The sequence below is a fragment of the Lichenostomus cassidix genome, chromosome 2 (assembly GCF_008360975.1).
Source record: "Lichenostomus cassidix isolate B80296 chromosome 2, HeHo_3.0, whole genome shotgun sequence".
Lineage (NCBI taxonomy): Eukaryota > Metazoa > Chordata > Aves > Passeriformes > Meliphagidae > Lichenostomus > Lichenostomus cassidix.
The window spans coordinates 69920726-69939713 of NC_139482.1; the positions used below are offsets into that span (position 1 = coordinate 69920726).

Genomic DNA, 18988 nt, shown 5'->3' on the forward strand with positions numbered 1-18988 from the left:
GCAGGTCTTTGTTGCTAATATCCAGCTTAAGAAAAGGAAACAGAATGAGCATTGTTGAACTCAAAAGAATTGTTAACAGAATTGTTGTAATGGGTTCTCGGTCTACTCCCCTAAGCTTGGCCAAATAGATCAGGAGGCACACAAATTAGAAGAGCAATTTTCTTAACACTTGATGCAACACTGTCTCGAAAAAGTGATGAACAGAAGGAAGAAACTAATCTGAACTGAGTATTAATCACAAACTGATTGTAGCTGATTTACTAAGTACCAACGCTTAGGGGTACCTGAAACCTAATGCAGTATGGCAGTTCAGGGATCAAACTTCCACCTCTTCGAAGTGATGCTCCTTTTGTTTTCTTTAACCTCTGTTACATAAGTATGTATTTTAACATATAAAAAATTCAACAAAGAGCAACTTCATCTTCCTTCTCCTAAATCTACACTTAAAAATTGGCCAGAGGTGAAGTAATAAACACAGCTTTATGAGCTGCTCCTCCTCCTGGGAGTGTGAAAGCCTTCAGAGAACTTCTCATATGGCTCAGCCACTACCAGCTCCTTGATAAATCATACAGGTGCGCTGCGCTTTCCACACAGGAGGTTTCTGTGTGCAGGTCTACAGCTGTGCCATGCCCAGGTATCCCTGCTTTCTGGGCGTGGTTTTGGGTTGACTTCACAGCAAACCTGACACAACTAGTGTTTGTACTAAGCCTTGTTTTAAACATTCCTACCGACCCCAGCTTGCTTCTAGAGGGACACCACTTCGACTTGGGTTTATTCAAGACACAGGCTGGGTCTTGGGCTATCGCCGAGTACTAGGCAGGGCTAGTCTTCACTGCAGGCTACCGCTGTGTCACAGCACAACCTTGAAGAGTCCCTTTGGCACAATGCCTGTGGTGACTTGGCAATTACATCCACCTAGGCTACACTCAGCGTTGTGGCAGCCAGCTGCAGTTAAAACCTGCTGGGACCACGGCTCAAGCATGATTAGCTGGCACGATGACAGTCATGTATTTGTCTCCACTAACTTCTGCTCCATAGACAGGAATAAGCAATATACCATCAAGGAAAGGCAAAACTTGTGTATCGATAAATGCTTTGTTAAAACTCTGCAAGGCAGCACCGAATGTCTGAAAGTGAATAGTGAAAAGAGAAGTAATGAAGGAAGTAAGGTTAAACAGCCAGAGGAAGAAGGAATCACACAAGAAATGGCTGAAGAAACATGCAACAGAAAGAAAGTGAGTACATGAACAAAGCATATAAAAAAATCCCAATATATGAAAGGAGTACAAGTTAAGAGGTACAATTTGGGAGTGAACACAGATGACAAAATTAGACTTAAACCAACATACAGGTAGGCATGAGAAGAAACTCACTGACCCTTGCATGGTTCTTACATACGTAGAAAGGCCATTTGAATGGGACAGAAAACATTAGGCAAAAAGGATGCGAAGCAGCAGTGTATTTTTTTCCAATCAGAAGCCATCTATAACCTGTGCTGAAAATGTCTTTTTTTCTTCAAGCATATTAGGAGTTTAATATATGATAGTATCGCTAGCGACACTGAGACTGCTGGCCTTCAATGAATCAATAGATTTGTTTCATCGTTAACTAATTTGAACCTTTAATCATCTTGCTTGTACGAATTCTTCTTCCTTCAGGTCAAAGTATTAACTAGGCTCAAGAAGTAAACAAAGAAATAAATACCAGAAACCCCATGGGGAACATTGAAATTAAAGTTTTCTAATAGTCAAATCAACTTAATGCTGTGATTTACGGCTCAGTTCAGCTTCTTTCCCTCACCCCCTTCCCCCCAACTCTATGGCTAAAGGTGTGGGAATAAATGGCATAAAAAAGGAAGGTGCTTTGGTTTTCTTTTAGTTTCTTGATGCTTGTGTTGCTCTAGATTGAAGTTGAGGGTCTTTGTATTTTAGCTGCTCTTATTATGAACATACAGGAATTTTTACAACACAGATATATAAAATAACCCAAAACATTGGTCTTCAAATTTTCCCTGATGCTTCACGCCTGGTTTGCACTGTCCTGTATGCCTGTGTTGCTGATGCATCTGACTTTTTTTGTGGATATAAATTATACTGGTGCAAACCCTTCTGTAGACAAAATCTTGCTGATATAACTGTCTCCCACCAGCACAACGTATTTCAGTTAATGAGTCAGAATACATTTTGATATCAGTATAAATGGTTCCTCCGGGGGGGAGGATTGCTTCTTTACTGTTAAAAGTGTAGATAAGTTCTGAACTTTTCTCTTCCCTTACTTGTTCTTAAATCAATCAAACCCATATCTATTATTTCTCATCCAGAAATAATACAGCTTCTTTTCATCACCTTTTTGACTGCTGGCCCCTATCTGTGTTCTTGCTCCGATTGTACGGCCACCAGAAAAGGGTATATCTAAAATCTTCTTGAAAGCAGAAGTTCTGTTTCAAGTGACGGTAACCACAGGATCAAACACCTCCAATCTTAAAAGAAAAAGAAACAAAACTGACTCAAAAGTTTGAAGCTAACAAATGGTTTGTAGCTGGCTGAGGCACTTGCATTTAATATTGAGGAAGCAATGACTTTCTGGCCTCCAGTGGAGCATCTCCTAACCAGACAGACAGGCACACAACAAAATGAAGTCTTAATGCCGAGAACTTCTTGAGAGCACTACAATAACATTCTGGCAGGCTGGGCTCCCTTGGCTCATGCACTCACTGCAATTTGAATGTCTCTTTCAGTTTAGCATGATGCTTGGCGAATTTCCCAACCTTACATTATCTGGGAAAGGAAGACAGGAGAAGCTGGTGCGTTCAGCAAATCTTTGAAGAAGCTTCTTTGCAGTTTGCTCATAGCAAAACAGTTTGCTGCAAAAGAGTGTAGAAGTGTCAGGACTGCAGCTTAGCTAGCTTGAAATGGCTTTATCTGACTTGCATCCAGGCACCAAGATGCTCAGATACCACAGCAATGTGTGTGGTATAAGAACCTAGATAGAAGATGATTAGATAGCAAATCAGACAGAATTTTGCATGTGATTTCCTGGGTTTGTCTAAACTTATAGCAGCAACAGTTAATTATAGGAGGTTCTGAAGGCAGCTCCTGGGTGGGTTTATGTCACTTATACATTGGATTCCAGCCATAAATTGCCAGCTGAGAGTTACCACTGTGGCAGGAAGCCCCTATTGATGCAAAGCTGATGGAAGCCATCATTTTACCTTCCCACTTAGGGGTAGAAGCAGCAGATATCTGTGATGGAAGATCTAGGGGGAGAAGAAGCCTTCTGGCAGCAGAACTCCAAGGAAAAGAGCATCGAGATGTGCGTGGGACATCACCCAAAGAGGGGCAGATGTGGGAGGTGGCTGCACACAGGAGTTACTTGCAGTCATCCTCTAGATAATTGCTGTACCTGCTTTCAGATCTTTTGCCTCTCCTTCCACCACACATGAATTCCTCAGCCCTTGTAATCACTTCCTCTGGCTCTTAAGCAAGGGCAGCTCTTTAATTGCAGATTAATGCGTTAATGAAATTCTTGAGGCTACGCTGAAGTGACTGGGCAAGAGAGACTCAGCTTTCAGCGGCAGCTGCTGGCACAGGAGTCACAGCTCACGTTGCTCTACAGGGAAGGCAATGCCGTAAGCAGGAGCAGGATCCGTCATTTTTTCTCCGGTAGTGCCTCAGGGCACATCTACACGGCAGAGCACAGCGCTGCACAGGGATTCTGGAGCTGCCTCTGAACAGTGGTTGTGCTAGTTTCACAGCAGGAATATTTAGCCTGCCTCGAGTACTATTCTAATATACCCACAGTGTTTGCACCCCTATCCCTGCCCCTGAGGTGGCTTGATGAGTGCAAGGTGAGCTCTTTCTTCCTCTGTGTAGAACTGTGCTCTGCTGTGTGCTCCCACCTGCACTTAGAAGTATTAAAAAAATAAATTACGACATTTATGAAGGACTTTTGATCAGCAGTTTCTGATCTGTGGAGTCTTACTTATTTTAGAAAGGCTGATTTCATAGGTAATGCTTTTTTTGTTTTTTCTTCTTGGCTGACAGTCCTGATTTTGTTTTATATTCTTTCCTTTGAGTATCTGAAATTTTGCATGAAATTTCTACTCACCTGGAAATACCAACACATGAAGTAATTGCCAATCTTTCCTGCCTAAGTTAATGGCGTTCTCTTTCCTTGTGCTCTCAGTTCAAGGTCACAATGATAGATTTAAATCCTTCATGAATTTTCATCCAACTTGCTGTCCACAGAAATTGTTGATTAAAAGATCCAATTTCCATTGGCATTCTCCCTTTCAAAGGATGTCAACAGGAAATATAAATGTGCAGCCCTTTGTGAATGATCTGCAAGGACACGCAGGCGTATTAAAAAAAAAAAAAAAAAGCAGCAGTTAGCTAAATCCTTTAGTTTCTGTTTTGAATGACTGGCCATAGGAATGCAGGCTAAGCTGTATTTCAGCTGTTCCCAAGGATGTGTATGTGTAACTTGTTGCTAGTGGTTGGTACATCAGGCTCCAGTGACAGCTACGTGACCACTCTGATGATCACTGTCCTGTAGCAGAACCAGCCCCTGCCTCCTCTCAAGAACACTAGGCATGAAAGAAAACAAAGAGGGATCTGTTTGTTCAGAGGACTGGCACTTGTACCTCCTGCTTTTTACTGAGAAAAGAGAGATCCTAGATCATTTCAGCTCTCACTCTATTCTCCCAGCAACCATTAGGTTGTAAGGAACTGCATGACTTGCTCCAGCAATTGATGTGAATTTCTGATACCTGGGAGAGCTGAGACTTTTGCCATACAGGACCTGTTGGGGATCTGATTGATAGGAGAAAAACTCAACACCCGGAACACCAACTTACTTCACTGGGAACTACCCATTACCAACAAAAGGAAAAGAAAGCCCACCACAGTCTTAAAGTTTCAGCATTATGTTTTTAAAATCTTACCGGTGTCCAAGGTATATGTCTTTCACTGTAAAAATTACTTGGAGTGTGCTCTGAATGCACAGACACAGATCAGTGCTGAACATCTGGTTAAAATAAATTACAGTCTTATTTTGCAAATAAAAGTTCCTAGGGTCTACACGACAAAGTCTGGCCAGCACAACTATCTCATGGGGAAAAAATCACATCCCTAGCCTACAAAGATAACTATTTTGGCGTGATTCCCTTCCCCACTATGTAGACTTACATAGACTTAAACTAGAGAGAAGTCCTTTTGCCACTGTAACTCACATTGTTTGGGAGGTACTTCAGCCATGCTGGCAGACTCCTGCAGCTGGTATAAGCCATGTTTCCATTGAGGAATATGGCCAGAACAGTGACACCAGTAAAGCCCCTGAAATACTTAAAGGATAGCACTTTTTCTCCTGCCACCAATTTCTTAATATTTTTCAGTTTTAAAGCTTCCTGCTAAAAGGAAACACACAGAACTTGTGCCCGTATTTATATCATCAAGACATTATTTCTTGTTACAGAATTAAAGTATACATGTTGATAGGAGGTGTGTTACTTTCCAGCATCCTGGTGGTACTTCCTTTTGAATCGGAGAAGATCCCATTTCTTCTGCAGGATGCCTGTTATATGTTTTGGTGTTGGTTTTGGAGTTGAGAGGCAGAGATGGTTTGCCTTTTGTTAGGTCTTCATATTTTGGTTTTGCAGGGTGGCATGTAAAAAAATCTAATGGTCATAGTTAATGAATTACAACTGTGTATGCAAATAAATTTGAGCTGTTTTGAATAACAAAACAAAGTCCTTTAGTTTGTTTGTGTCTTAGTTTATATTCTTACATTCTTATTGATCCTTTCTTTTTCATGTGGTCCCTGTTAGCTCTTATCTGATAACATTAGCCAAAGGACTTTCTGGATGAACCCAAAAATTGAAGATTTACCAGCACACCTTAACACACGAGCCATCCGTGCATAAGGCAAAGCAATGCATAAAGCTATCTTGGCTTAAAAGTTCAGCTCTTTTGACAACAGTTTCCACCTGTCCCATTTAGTTAATTTTGTCCAAATTCCTACTTGCCTCAGTGTACACAGATTCTGCTCATTCCTTTCCCTGCTCCTTCACCCTCTGTTTTTCTCCCAGGTCTCATGTTTTTGCACAAGTGGTGAACAGGACAGAAGGGACAGAAAGTGAGGTGGAGGGAGGCACACAATTAGAACCAATCTCTTCTGAGCAGATGCAGACCTGGAACTTCCCCATATATTAATTTCCCATTATCACTTAGCTGTGAATTGATACGAACATGGAGCAAGATACCAGGAGGCCCCATTCTCATGTGCACCACATTGGAATGGGAGAATTTGCAGCATTCCATCAGACTGCCAGGACCTTTCTGCCTCCCACAGCTCCTGGTGGGAGGGCTGAATTAGGAAATGGCAAGAGACAGCAATGACCAAAAAATGCTGCCTCTTCTCTGCCTCAAATAAGGCTTTTCCAGGTGAGCAGAAATGGTCTGAGCCACTAATGAGGTGTAGGCTGCCAAAGAAAACACATGGGCGAATTTGTATTTTCCAGGTGGCTGGTGGTAGAAATGTAACTGTCCATTGAAGTCTACAGCATAGGCTTTTTTTGCACTTACTCATTAATTTGCAGATTTATCGTGAGGTTACTTTAGTGTAATGTTAGCTGTGCTGTCTCACTGGCCCTGTAAATCAGTTGCTTGTCACAAGATTTAGAAAAAAAACGAGTGCCTGCTTCAAGCCACACAAGGAATGGGTGGCACTTCTGCATGGCCTGCTGCTGCTGGAGCACCATGGAGCACCATGGAACACCCAGGCCACCACTCCTGCCCTGTGCTGCTCTTGCTCAATGCTGAGCACGAGTTTGTCAAGCCAGAGGGGTTTGGATCAGAACTGAGTGTTGAAACAACAAACATGGGATGGAGCATGTCCCTGAGGGATGTTAAAACAAGCAGCAGAAAAACGCATGACTGGTCCCTCGTGGTGCACTCAATGGGACAACCTGCTCAGACCAGTTGGATTTCACCCATCTGCTTCACACGTGCACTCAGCCTTTTCTGGCCAAGGCCACCCAGTGCCAGGTCCCTCCGCAGGCTGACAGCTTTGTCACCGTGCTGTCCTCTCTCACCTCCACTCATACCTGTGCCTGGAGCCTGGTACTGCTGGATGTGCTTGTTAAATGAACTCCTCCGTGGCCTTGGGGCCAAACACTGTGCCACAGCACTCTGAGCACTTCTACAAGCAGTTACTTTCGTTTCCCATTTCCCAGGCGGTTACACGATTTAACTCTTCTGTAGCAGCCTAAGAGCAGCACGGGCAGCTGGAGCAGGCAGGGAATATAATGGGGGATGTGCTCGCATTTCCCTCTACTGTCAGTGCAGCACCCACTGTAGACAGATCCTCAAAGCTCTGCTTTTGAATTAGCTGGGCTGTTTGCAGTATAAGGGCACTCATACTGAAAGCCAGTTACAAGCAAGACAGAGAATTTAAGCAAGATTTAGAGAAAAACAGGCCTGCGTTTTCATTCAAGCCCATTTTGTCTTTTTTTTTTTCCTAAGTCATTCTGAAGATTTGACAGGGGTCTTAACGCATCTGGCCTCTTTTCAGAGGACACAGGTGTAAGAGCGATGTTACATGGAGAGATGAGTCTCCCCAGCAGCTCTCTTGCTCTCTCCTTCAAAGTGGTTCACAAATCCACAAATGGGTGTCACTAAATTTACTGTTGTATGCGAATGTAAACTCTAGAAAAGATTTGATAAATTGGAGAATATGGCCTAAAACTGAGTGGGTCTCAATGCAACTGAGACTCATGTGTTTTCATGGACACATTTGTTTTCTAGGGAGACCTGTTTCTAGCACTCTTTTTAAGTAAGGTACCTTCAGAAAATAAAATAAATAAACCAGCGAATTATTTGAGTGGGATTATCAGCCTGAAGATCAGAAGAGAAAATTGTGAAGGATCAAATAGAGCAGTTTTGGCCAAGTTGTTTGAACACAGCATTTTGTCCAGAAGGTCTTCTCACCGTCTTCTTCTCACAACTGGTAAGGGTGCCTCAGAAGTGGCACCCACCAGTGAGCTGCTGCAGTGACATTTCAGCTGTTATCCTGATGCCAGAAATACCTCATTTTATAGTGTAGCCCTTTCCAGGAATAAGAGAATGAGGCAGCTTCCACTAGGTCTGGGCTTTTGCATATTGCAGAACCACGTCTAAATGAATTAAGTAGAGACGCCAAGACTAAATTACTGAAACAGTTCTCATGCTGACTTGGTTTGACAAGAATGTGGCCTAGTCTGAACAGGGGATGGGTTTCCATCCAAGCTGAATGATCAGCACCTTACAAATCCTGTGTTTAAAGATGTGGCTCGACTGTTCCTCAAAGCCTGGATTTACCCTTCATCTTGCAGGGTTTTGGAGGAAATCTGCCTGCCAGTAGGGCCACTCTTTCAGAGCACAGACAGGAGGAACTAGTCATCTCCTTTACTATAACCACTCACATTTATATATTTCTAAGCAAATGCATCACTTTTCATGAGCAAACCTAACCACAGTTAGTCCTTGCTCCTCAGATGCCTCCATCTGAGTGACATCTTTAGTCAGTCATGCAAATAATATTTCCACTGATGCCAGTTCACACAGCCTTACAGTGAGAGCCTGGCAAGACTAGGACCTGCAAGATGCACCCCCAAGATCACAGGATTACTGATGCAGGAATTTATACAAATAGATAGCAAGGACCAGGAACAAAGAAGTTAGGCAAGACTACTGTAATGAAAACTAGTTTTGTCCAAAGTCAGAAATCTCAGATACCATTTGAGAAGCAAAAGTATATGCAGCCAGCATCTAACACATCAGCTGCAGACCTAAGACTGTGTCAGACCTTGCGGAAACAGGGAATTCAAAGCAGAATCATAGAAGGTTGGACAAGACCTCTAACACTGAGTCCAACCATTAACCTAGCACTGCCGTGTTCACCACTAAACCATGTCTCCACATAGACCCATTTCTACCACAAGCAAAGATGAAGAGGGGAAAGAAAAAAACTGAAACAGATGGGAATTGGCTCAGGGTGTCACATGCCAAAGCCATTCCCAGGCACGTTCTCTTTCCGTGATTGGCAGGGCTTGTGTGGTGACACCTTCTTTTCCTTCCCATTATAATTTGGTAATGTGCACCTGGCAGGACTACCAGCATGTTGGCACTCCCAGGTGTAAAAAGATATCGGCCTCTCTAAAGATACGGACCTTGTGAAGTGCCACACCTCAGCACAACACAGCCAAGGGTTGAGCTGTCCTTATTTGCATGTACTCACAACTTAGGCTTTCATTAAAGATCCATAAACTCTTTGGGAAAAGAACAGCTACATTTGTCTGGTTTTTGTGTTCCAAGAACTTCTCTCGTTAGCTGCAAGATGACATTTTAATGAGGTTTCACTGCATAGAAAACATGGGACGATTTAACCAGCTCTGTCCACCCCCTCCCTCCCCAAACTCTTTCTGAAATGAGTTACCATGTGGGAACAAAAGCTTTTAGGAGAATTTATGTCATTTGTGTGGAGGCAGGGGTGAGGGAAAAGTCATTCAGCTGCTAAACCTTGGCATCAGAGTGTATACCATTCCCTCTCCTGCCCTGTACTGGGTGGCAAAATGGCCTTGTTCAGACCTGTGCAAGTTTCTTCAAAAGCTGGGATCTGGTGTGTGTTTGTTTGTTTGTTTTGGAGTCACAGAGAGGGCAGCGTAAAATAGCTGCGAGGCAATTCCCGTTCAGTAAAATGGAAGTCTCACTGGCTCTTCATTCAATACAATGTGGCTCAAGAGGATATCCTGCCAAACCAATGATAACGAGGGAAATAAAGTCACTTCCTCACCAGCTGTTTGATTCAGGTAGAAAAAGGAAGTGTTTACTTCCTCGTGTTTGCTCTCCCTGCCACCCCCTCGGTCAGCAATGCCAGGCAGAAACTGCCTTCTCCCTCCACATTTTCAGTAAGGAGCCGCCAGATCCGTAATGCTTCTCTGGGCTCAGCCTCAGGCAGTACATCCTCCTCTGTGACTGATGAGCTGTGCCTCTGCTCTCGGGCTGGGGTGCAGGCTGAGCTGCTAAAGGACCAAGGCTGAACAAACTTGGCTCATTCCACAAGCAAAGAATGCCCCTGTAATTAAAGATGACATTTGTTTCTTGGATCAGAGCTGCCGAGTTTGGGCCAGCGGAAGAGAGGGATAGTGCGATCTCTTTGTTTTGAGACTGCCCTGACTCAGTGCACTATTATACCTCCTAATCCGCCCAGAGTGACAAACTCCACTTCTGTCCTGGACTCTCTGCAAAGCCCAGGAACTCTGGCCAGGAACATGTTCTGTCCTCCATATATATAGTTCACCAGGCAAGCAGGCAGTAAGAGGTGCCCTTGGGCCAATCCTCCTGGCCTTCCAATCAAGCCCAGGTAGGTGAAGCAGGCATCTCAGGTGCTTTGGTGCCTAAGAGGAGCTTAGGAAGAGCATCTTTCCCTTCCTCACCTCCACCTTTCTTGCTTCACAAAACCAGTCAACATGAAGTTGCACAGTGAACCAGCAACGGACTGATTTGACTTAATAAAAGCTTAAGAAATGACTTTTTAAAAACTTACAGAGCTGAATGAAGAGTTCTTTTCCATATAATTTTTAACAGCCCTGATATAATTTTACATCCAGGATATAACTTCCCATTAAATTTTGAAGGTCTTAAAAGCAAGGTCTGCAACGATTTTCTTTCCAGTTGTGTAAGACTTTCAGAAAGGTTGACCAAGCCAGAACTTGCCTCGGTCTATTTGCCAAGGGGACCCTTGCTTTCATTAAAAAGAGTGCTTTTCAAAGGACATCAAGTGTTTCAAACAATTTTCCTAATCTTATTTATTTTAGCTGAGATTCTCTTATTTTAAACAGAGCAGTTTAGGCGACAAAAATCCAGTGACAAATACATGAGTTTACAGAAGACAAAACCTTATGAAACAGTTAAGGTTCTGTTTAGGGTTCTCTTTGTGCTAAAATAGTTTTCAGCAACGGGTCATACTTCCCTCCTCCCACCCCCCTTGTTTTAGTACATAAAATGGACATGTGTTTATTTAAAACAGGTTTGAAACTTAAACAAATAGTGACAGGCTGTTCAAACAAGCTTCGGAAATAGGCCTAATCAGGATGTTTGAGAAGGGGAGGGGGAATGATCATAAAGAGCTACTTGTAATATATAGTGCAGACACCATTAGGTTGGGTTCATGTTATTGTTGTAATAATCTCAGACAAAAAAGTACTGCATGCTGCACATTTTTTGTTAACATTCCTCTTCTGAGCCATAGGTTATACCATGTTTTTGTCTTGTATCCCAGTTTTACTGTTCCCCTCTGTCCATCTCCATGCCCAATACCAGAAGCTCTATAGAACCATTGGAAATGGTCTCACAGAAAAAATGGGAGGCATGTTCCTGAACTGGGATAGAAGGGAGGCACAAAATATGCTCATTTTGGTATTGATACTGTGTATGCATCAACTGTCATGAATATACAGAAGTGAGACCTTCCCCACAGAAAGAAACCATGAAAACCTTAACGTTAAAATGTTTTCACATGACTTGCATTTCCATGAGGGTTTTTTTTTTCATTTCCTCTCTTTTCCACCCATAATAATATCACCAAGTGTTGAACTTTACCCTTGTTTTATTTTTATAAGGCCTAATCTTGAACTCCCTATACAGACAAGGCTCCCGTGGAAGTCAGTGAGTCTGTACTGGCGACAACAGGATTTAGCCCAGTCTGTAACATTTTAGGATATTGTGTTACTTCATAGCCTTAAGGAGAAATAAAAGCAGCTTTCCAAAGAGCTGCGCAGCAAACCGAGTGTGCTTTTTCAGCTCTGCAACAGCACAGCAGAATATTAAGGCCAGAGTTTGCAAATGTCTCTGTCAAAAAACAGGCAGCTATGCAAAAGTTGCCAATTTCTCTCTGAAATGAAGAGTTTGAATTAAAACATTCCATCCTCCCTGCAAAAGGTTGAGCTGCTTTCACTTAAGAATATACCTTTGGAAACCCAAGTTGGAAAATGATTGCCTAGAGGAACAAGTATTGAGAAATAGCAAGAGGCAGACGTGTTTTCACGTCACTCAGTTGGCCAAAGCCTGTGGCTCTTCTGTTACCAAGTCTTACCTACTTCCATCCACTCTGACCTACAATATGCACCAATATTACTTAATGTAATAACACTTTCTGGAAGTAAATATCTATTATTTGTTTGAATCTCACTCAATGTCTGGCGAATAGAAGTCAAAACATTAAAAAACCTTACACGCCCTCTTGTGGTAAAACCACAAACACTCCTACCCTGACAATAACTGGAGATGCCTGATGAGGGAAGCTAATTTATTTACAGATTTTGATTATTATTATTGTTATTATTAACTCAGCTGGAAGGTTTACATCAATAATGGACACCTTTCTCTCCTCAATTCCTGCTTTGTACCATAACAATATATGCATTTTAAGATGGCAGGTTACCTCCTAGCATAGTAACATTGCAAAAGAGCTAAAAGCACTACAACATTAATAAAGAATGTTAACTTCTACCAAAAATGGGAAGTCTAGCGTAATAAAAGTAGAGACAGAAACCGTCACATTAGATAGCTGTTTCATGGGGTTGTTTCAGTAGTTTGGGAGCAGACCTTATCTGTCTGCACAGTAAAAGAGTTGCCATAAATGATGCTATCACTTTTGTCACATTTTTTAAGTCATTTCAGCTTGGCTATTTACTGCTTTCATGCCATACAGTATGATTTATCTGCCTCTCAGGAATGCTCTGAAGTGTCATGCTTGTTGGGAATTACAGCCTGAAAGAAATGCATTACGTGCAGACTATCACCAATCCAGTCACTAGCTCAGTCAAATCCCATTGTATTTATGAGTCACAAAAACTTTACCTTTGCTACTTAAACAGCCTTTCCATTTGGTGCCTACGTGCACCACCAGATTTTCCTGGAGCACAGGACCATGGCATCACCTTTTTTGGTGACAGTTGTGAAAGACTATCCTACGTGTAACACAACCCTAACACCTCCAGTTCATATGGAAGAAACATCTGTGGCTATTACACGACATCTTCTAAACCCATCCCAAAGGATGCAAACAAATACTGCCTTTTTTTTCAGTGAAGCTGACCTGCAATACAGGTGTCCTATGTGCAGTGGAAATGAAAGATTTGGAGAAAGTGGGTTTATCTACCTCTTTTGTGTATGTTTATATAGAAAACATTCAGGAGCCAAAATAGTGGTAACTTGTATTTTAAAATGCTGCTTCTGTCTTTTCTGATAGACTGGGCAGGCCTAAAGCAGGAGTCACAACCATAAGTAATTACAGAAATATTTGTAAAGAAATAGGCAGGAGAACTTTTTTAAGCACAAAAAATGGAGCTCCCAAGTCACTATTTTCATAGCTTTGTGTAGTCTTCTTGTGCCAGCAGGATTGTTGGGTGTGTGTTGAGGGTGAAGAAGTTGCCTTCATTTCCCCATCCCCCTTCCCCAAAAAAACAGTAACTGCAATTCTCATATTCCTTTTCTCATTATTTCCCTTTCTAGGATGCCTTTGTGGAGTTGTATGGCAACAGTATGAGGCCTTTGTTCGATTTCTCCTGGATCTCTCTGAAGACTATCCTGAGTCTGGTTCTGGTGGGAGCTTGCATCACTCTTGGCGCCTATCTTGGACATAAGTAGAGTCACCCAGTTTATTGTGGATTACAAAAGTCTTTCAAAACAACAAAATAATATTTTTTTTTCTGTAGCACAATGATATTTTATGAGCAAAGCAACTTCCCAGCAAAAGATTAAATCAGCTATTACTGCCAAAGGAAATATCATTTATTTTTACATTGCCGGAAAATTATTTATTAAAAGATATTTACATTTTAACCTGCTATTTTCAGAACCTCAGCAAGTTGTATCTGTCATCACATCATGTTGTTATTCTTAACTTTAATGAGCCCCAGAGTCTTTTACGTTCTTTTTTTTTTTATTAATGCCGCTGGCTGGATTATTTTATCTCTGAAGAGCGAATATACTGACAAAGACCTACCTGCTTACACTTACAAGGGCAGTTACTTGAGCTGCTAAAGCCTGCCAAATTGTGTTGATTTTCCTAGCATTTTCCAGGAGGGATCTGAAAGACAAGGTCAGCATGAACAAAGTTCTCACCCTGTCCTGCTGGCAAGAACTGATGTAGTAAACAATTCAGCATGGTACATATGTGGAGTCAAGACAGAAACTTCTTGAAGGACACTCAGCTATCCCTACAGGAGAGCAGTTGGAAATATGATTGCCTTTTAAACATGAGTTTTAAAGTTACCAGTTCTGCCATCACATCATAATCACAATACCCACACAATACATGTCAACATTTTTTTTAATAGAAGTGTGAAGTTAAATCTTTGGGGCTCGCAGGAAATTGCTGTTCCAATGATTTTCTCAGCAGCAAAATGTTTTTTGTGGCTACTGACATCGAAACATCAGGAGACCTTAAGTGCCTGCTTCAACAGAGCAGAGCTGGAGTCTGAAGACCTGACCTGTGTCCCACTTTAGTGGGCTCATATCTGCAACTGATCCTGCTTACTTACAGAGTTCCTCTGGGGGTTTGAAACCAATTAGATGTGGTTTCTAAATCCCTGAAAGTTGAAAAAGATCTTAATTTTATTTGGCAAAAAGCAGACCTCAGCTAAGTTACAGATTAGCTCTGACTATCCTTGTTTATCAAACTAGACACCAAAATTAAGTTCATTTTCATAACAGGAAAGGAAAGTGAAATTTATCATCCTGCCCCTCACCCTCAAAATAATTTCATGCTAATAATTTCCTAAGACTGTCGACAGAAGAAAAGATGATGAAGAAACTTAAAATCCTCTCTCTGGACAGAGACTCTTTGACACCTTGCTTGTGCAGGTGCCTACTGTCATCTCGAGTGAAAACAGGGTGAAGAAAAAGGGGGAGTGGGAGGTGTGAAGTCATCTGCTCGTGTTACAAAATGCAACGCAAGTGAAATTAATGCAGAGTACATAATACAGTTTTATAAACAGACCTGTGTTCTGAAACCAGATGTGTCAATGCCTTTTAAAGCAGGGCTTTCCATGAGCTTGACGGGGGCCAGGAGTCGCCTGGAAACTGAAGACTCTGAAGCGTCGAGTCCCACGGGCTGCTCTGAGGCATGGAAATGTCCAGCTTCAAATGTTTTAAGTCCTGCGCTTCTATTTTTTCTATGAAACTTTGGAAATCTGGGATTTGTGGGTAAATGGACATCCAGATACAAAAGGAAAGATTGCAAAGCTCTGGATAAAATGTACCGTACAATACGTAAGTGCTCAAAGGGTGAAAAACATACAGTGAATAAACTGTAGCTCCAACCTCAAGATTTCAGCTGAATAACTTTGTGGCATTATATGCAAAATATCTCCAGTAACTCGGGAATGTAATATGTTCAATGTTAAGGCTGTAGTTGATGTTGTGTCTTCAAAGCTGCTTTTATGTTTGGTTGTTTTTTTAAAGAGTTGTACATCTCAGCATTTTTACTGCTATTTAGTCGTGGCACCTACACTTTGTATGAGCAAAGATGGAGCGAGCTTACATTTCAGATTTGAAATTACTTAATTTTATAGAAATGTAGAAAGGAAATATTTCTAAGAACACAAAAATGTGAACTATGCTTGATTAAAGGAAAAGCAAAAATCCCACAATCAAACAAAACGTACCTGCAGTGCTTTCAGAGATGGGCATGCTCATGTAGGGTTTGTATGAAAAATATTTCAAATCAGAGGAACTGAGGAGTATTGTGGATTGAGTGTGGGCTTTGTTTTTTTTTTCTCAGCTTACAAGTTGAATTTGTCTGCAGCCAATTGCACAACTTGAATTGGCTGGTATTGAGCTAATGTTTCATTTCACAATCTCATCTTCGTTTCAATTTGTGCCAATATGCCCATTAAAGTTTATGAACTATTAGACCTCAAATTGTTTCAATATTGTTTATTTTATTAAAGGTTTACATTGTCAAAAGTAGTAAAAATATAAATTCCAGTGCTGCTATAATACCAGGATAATTTGAATGGGGTTTTTGTTTTTAATACCTTCCAATGGCTAAAGTTTTTTAAAGCTGCTTTAGAAATAATATGAAGATGACACATGATACACAATTAAATAAATACTGAGGATTTTGTGTTCTGTTGTGTCTACTCACTGGACTTCCCAGTGTATTTGCTAGTACCAGGCAAAAAGAAGAGTCATGATGACTGTTGATGATTTTATTTTGAATTAAAGAGCTAATGGAGTTTTCCCATCCTGACTGCAGAATAGTACAATATTGTGGCTGCATTAGGTATAATGATAGTTGATAATACATTTATTAAGAAAACATATTAGAAACATTGAATGTATATAAAAGCTTGAACTTCTTAAATAAAATCCTCTCTTCTCACTCATGCATTTCTTTTGCAATAATTCCTGTCTTTCCTACTATTCATTACACTTCCATGTAAGATTTTTTTCTCCACAAAATGCCTTACAGACTTCCATGCTCAAAGACTATGCTTCAGTGAAAGCCCATCCTCTGTTACTCTCTCTCTATATATATACAGACATTTGACCACTCCCACCACATCCAAATTGAAAAATAAAAATAAAATAATTTTAAAAAAATTGAAAGGAGGGACACTTCTGAAGTGTTTAGGTGTGGAGAATCGGAGGTCAAAAAAGAAGGAAAAGGTCAAGAAGTGGAGGGGAAACAGAGAGATCACTGAAATACCTCCCTGGTTATAAATGAGTGTTACCCAGAATTTGTTTATCTTTCATCCTTTGCAATGAAAAAGGATGATGTATGGGCAAAGAAAAAGCTTACAGAGACCCCACAATTATTTTTCACTATAAAACTTTGTTAATGCTTAAGGCAATCTTTTTTAAAACAGCAAATGCATAGGCATTGAAGAGAAGTACTGGATTTTGCTATATTCAGTTTAGGTGTCCTTAATTCTTCTTCGCTCCATTTTTTAAGAAAATAAAGTAGAAAAACATTTTGCCTCTGAAAAAATAATCTATAAGATCACGTAAGATCTGTTATAAATCAATAATTTAGGAATAGATGAAAAAATTCTGCAATTATTATTCTAAAATTAAAGGTGATACAGAGGACATTTTTTAATGGAACAAGCACTGGATCCACTGAAGGACTAATGGGGCTGTCGAGATAACAGACAATATACAGATGAGGAAGGGAGCTGGAAGATATGGAGAATGACATTGGTATGTAAGAAAATCTTCCGTTTCATATGTTGCAGGAGTTCACCCAAGATGGTCTGAAAATAACTGTTAACTCAAAGCAGCTACAAATGTGTGCTCTACATGGCTACAATTACTAAAAATTTGCAATTACAAAATTATTTGTAAATTATTATAAAATTATCAAGTCCATAAGGGTTCATTGGTTTGCTGTTGTGATTGGGCATTATATAGCGTGAGTAGGTTTGCACTAAGAAGGAACAATTTTGAAAAAAGGAGTCTGAAACCAGATGTGTGAAGGCAACACGAAGGTGATGCAGTTCAAAGAGCACAGTCCCAGTCCCCCCAGTCCACGCAGCCTCCCCACTGAGGCAGCGAGAGTCTGGACTGCATGCTTTGACCCTGAAGCATGACACTGCTTAGCTGTTCACATGCACTCCACTTCACAAACCTAGACGTCCTGTTGATTCAAAGTATAATGAAGTACCATGTTTAAAGCTTTTCTTCTTTTTCCTCTCTCCATCTCTGAAGAATCTCACAAAATGATTCATTCAGATTATGAGTTTATGGCTCAGTACTATCTGAAAAAGTTATACATATTTTAATTTATGGGTATAAAAATTCTTTCTCATTCCAAAAGCCCATCTTTATTTTTCATTTCTATCTCTTTTTCCAACAAGGCTAAATACGAGGAAGACAAAAGAGCTAATTTAATCTGTATTTGGTTTAAATCACACTTCTATACTAAGTTAATGCAGCTTCATCACACAATTAAATGATCTTCAAAAGGTAATACAGCATTAAGAGTTCCACACAAAAACTATATATTTTTATAATTTAAATAGTTTTTTTTTTCTTTTTCTTCTGAATATTTGAATTTTAATTATCACCAGCATAAATGTACATAAGCAGATATTGTTTATCCAGTACCTTTGGATGATGTATGTATGGTAATGTAGTTTGTCAGTTTATCATCATTTAATATGATTATGTTGTTCTTTGTCTTTAAAATGTTATAAGAACATGCTGCCATTAAACTCTCCATGTCTGTCTAGTTTATATTGTGAAAAAATAATAAAAGCACACTGTGAGATACTTGTTTTCCATTTGCATTGTTCAGGATGTGTTGATAAAAAATTACTCAAATATTTCGAGTGCAATCCCATAAATTACACACAGCGTTTCCTTCCTGATAGTTCTGTTCACCTGTTCTGCTCAGCATTGGCCACTACTCACCAGGCTCGTTCATGAAGGTGCAGTGGCCCAGGTTTGAGTAGCTGCTGCTGTGTGAAATACATCTCTCAGTTGTAGGCTGTGCTTTGGGATCCAAGGATAGTGTCACCCTTTCTGCTTCCCCCTTTGTTTGATGTCTTGTAGGAAGTGCAGCAAGGCTCTTCTATTTGTTTACTAAAACTGCTTTTCATTCTTGCAGACAGGAGCTGGAAATGCACATTAGCAAGTTTCAAGAGGAGCAAAAGAAATATTTTTGTTACTGCTGAAGGTTTCCTGCAGTTATGACCAGTTTCCAAAAAGTGTTTAGGTATTTTGCTTCTGACAAACTCGTGTTAACTGGCCCTCGATTCACAGTGGCTGCCTCTTACTTTTTGTGGCTTTAACTCAGGTAGAACATAGCTAAATGTGTTCATGTAACGAGTATTTAACTACTCTGAGAATTTACCCAGCTTCTTGAGTGGGTTTTGCAGCCAAGTGTGTGCACTTTTAGTGAATGCCTGAAATTAGTAGTTTAATGCTTTTCAAGCACATTT

The 18988-nt window shown here is 40.6% G+C and overlaps 1 protein-coding gene across 1 annotated transcript in view; it reads left to right on the forward strand.

The window, feature by feature from the left end:
* The window catches only part of BCL2 (BCL2 apoptosis regulator), a 96582-nt gene extending 78265 nt beyond the window's left edge, over nt 1–18317 (forward strand). The window contains exon 2 of the mRNA XM_085052066.1: nt 13551–18317. Within this exon, the coding sequence (XP_084908192.1) occupies nt 13551–13685 (135 nt within the window). The 3' untranslated portion in view covers nt 13686–18317. The remainder of the gene's footprint in view (nt 1–13550) is intronic.
* The last annotated feature ends 671 nt before the right edge of the window (nt 18318–18988 follow it).